Below are 2,500 nucleotides of genomic sequence, written 5' to 3'. Positions count from 1 at the left end.
ACCAAAGCTTCAACAGGGAAAGAGAGCATAGGCTCAACACACACATCTTTCCACACAGCCTTACACAAACACAACCCCCACCCCATTCCACACACACACACGCACGCACACACACACACACACACACACACACACACACACACACACACACACACACACACACACAAACAAAGATGCAGACACCCACCCACACACACATACATACACACAGATGCCCTATTCAGCCGCAAACAAGAGAAATGAGAGTGTATTGGGAAGAAAGACAGAGCCAAATTGGAGTGAAATTGCGTATTATCCTGCGGACAGAGCAGAGAGGGCCCTACCTCTCCAGTGTCCTTGTCCTCACAATAGGACACCTCCAGCACCCGGTCCACCTCCACGTAGTCCGGGTTGAACGGATCCTCCTCCATCTGCCCAACACAAGAGCCAAGAGCACCTATTAGAGCCAGTGGTGGTGGGGGCAATCTGGATACACACAGTGTGTGTATGTGTGTGTGTGTGTATGTGTGTGCGCACATATGTGTATGTGAGAGAGTGAGACGTGTGTGTGTGTGTATGTGAAAGAGTGAGACGTGTGTGTGTGTGTGTGTGTGTGTGTGTGTGTGTGTGTGTGCGGCTGTGCGCGTGCGCGTGTGAGTGTGTATGTGAGAGAGTGAGACGTGTGTGTGTGTGTGTGTGTCTTACGTCTGCGAAGAAGTGTGCTCGCTGCGCCTGCTTTATTTTGAAGCGCTTGATTTTCTGCTGGATCCTCTTATCCTTCTCCAGCTGCTGCTCGGTGGCCCACTCACAATGGAGATAAGAGCTGTGGGGGAGACCAGGGGGGAGGGGGGAGGGGGGGGGAGAGGAGAGTGGTGTGTGTGCGGGAGTGTGTGTAATTGAGACAGGAAGAAAGAGAAAGTTTGAGTGCGCACGTGTGTGTATGTGTGTAAATGTCAGTGTGTGTGTGTGTGTGTGTGTGTGTGTGTGTGTGTGTGTGTGTGAGAGAGAGAGAGAGCCAGAGAGAGAGAGAGAGAGAGAGAGTGAGATGGAGAGTTATGTTTGTGTGTGTGTGTGTGAGCGAGAGCCAGAGACAGAGAGAGAGAGAGTATGTGTATATGTGTATATATGTGTGTGTGTGTGTGTGTGTGAGTGACAGACAGAGAGAGAGAGAGGGGGGGGGGCACAATAATAATAATAATGAGCAACATCAGTCATCAAGCTGCGGTGCTTCATGTGCACTCCACAGAGACCACCTCTGCGTGTTCTTAAAAGCACTCCTCTAAACGTGCTGCTAATGGACTACACACGCACAACACGGCTGCGGCACGAAAAGCTTCACGTCCGACACGTCCCACCCTCAGATCTGAGCTGTGGGAGCCATGTGCCGTGTTCAGCTGACGCTACACTGGCAGCGTTACGAGGAGGAGGAGGACGACGGCAACAACGACGTCGTCTCTCGGGAATAATTAATCAACACGACAGAGAACAAAGATGGCGACTTACTAGTTTTTGTACTTTACAAAGAACTCCTCCACTTCAACCAGCACACCAGGAGAGACCTGTGGAGGAGGCGCAAACAGACAAGAGGAGAGAGAGAGAGAGAGGAGAAATCAGACAGATCAATAAATAATGAGCGACTGTAAGAGAGAGCCATTGAAGCACCAGTGCAGAACGGCTGTGTTTGGTCACGGTGAAGGAAAACAGCGGAGTGAACTAAGGTGCTTGTGGTAGCTTTTTTGGCATGTACCTCGTTCTTGGCAATGCGCGAGGTCATAATTTTGTCGACGACAGCGCCCTCCTCTTCACTTGGGTTCTCCTGTAGGGAAAACACCCGGCATTAGTGTGTTTGATCCACCCCAGTAAGAGTGAATTTAAAACTCTACAGTATTTTTAAAATCTACCAAACACAATCAACAACACTGCAGAACCACAAACTAGGCAAGGAGGGCAGAAGTGGAGAAGAAAAACATCAACACAAAAGAACAAAGTTCATTTCAAAACTGCTCTGATTAACAAGAGAAAAGGGTAATGAAAACTAAAAATTCAAGGCCAATAGAGCAGTAAATTATTACCATCTAGGGGAGCAAGGAAGATTCCAGGGGGGGTATTTTCGGAAATGAGAGAATACACAATGGCAAATCAACTCTGCTGATCATGTCACTTTCATCCACTGCACTTCAAAGTCATTCATTAATGCAGCTTAGACTGTTTTTAAAACATTTAGACTATGCATTGCATATTGTGTTATCATCATCATCATCATATATGTTTATGTGGTTTGTGTGTATTAAGTTACAAAATAGATTTGGTTAACGTATCGTGTGTATTGTTTTGATGGAGGTAAAGTGGGAGAGGTCTGTACCACAAACAGCTGCGCGGCAGGATCTTTGCGTGCTGCAGTGTTGGCCTTCTTGGCTTTGACCACAACCTTAGTCTCCTCGTCAGACACGCGCGCCTCGCCATCCTCCACATACTTCTTCCGCTTTACCTGGCGGTTAGATCTCCGCTTCTACAACACAAC

The 2,500-nt window shown here is 48.1% G+C and overlaps 1 protein-coding gene across 11 annotated transcripts in view; it reads right to left on the bottom strand.

Moving 5' to 3' along the window:
* The window catches only part of chd9 (chromodomain helicase DNA binding protein 9), a 96,013-nt gene that overhangs the window by 37,951 nt on the left and 55,562 nt on the right, over positions 1 to 2,500 (bottom strand). For all 11 annotated transcript variants that reach the window (XM_062548997.1, XM_062548996.1, XM_062548998.1 and 8 more), the window contains 5 exons: positions 2,342 to 2,488; positions 1,727 to 1,795; positions 1,483 to 1,538; positions 685 to 802; positions 324 to 410 (listed from right to left, as the gene is read on the bottom strand). In XM_062548997.1, coding sequence (XP_062404981.1) covers positions 324 to 410; positions 685 to 802; positions 1,483 to 1,538; positions 1,727 to 1,795; positions 2,342 to 2,488 — 477 coding nt within the window. The remainder of the gene's footprint in view (positions 1 to 323; positions 411 to 684; positions 803 to 1,482; positions 1,539 to 1,726; positions 1,796 to 2,341; positions 2,489 to 2,500) is intronic.

This window comes from Sardina pilchardus, chromosome 11 (genome assembly GCF_963854185.1).
Source record: "Sardina pilchardus chromosome 11, fSarPil1.1, whole genome shotgun sequence".
Taxonomy (NCBI): Eukaryota; Metazoa; Chordata; class Actinopteri; order Clupeiformes; family Clupeidae; genus Sardina; species Sardina pilchardus.
This window is presented reverse-complemented; position numbering and strand designations above follow the sequence as displayed.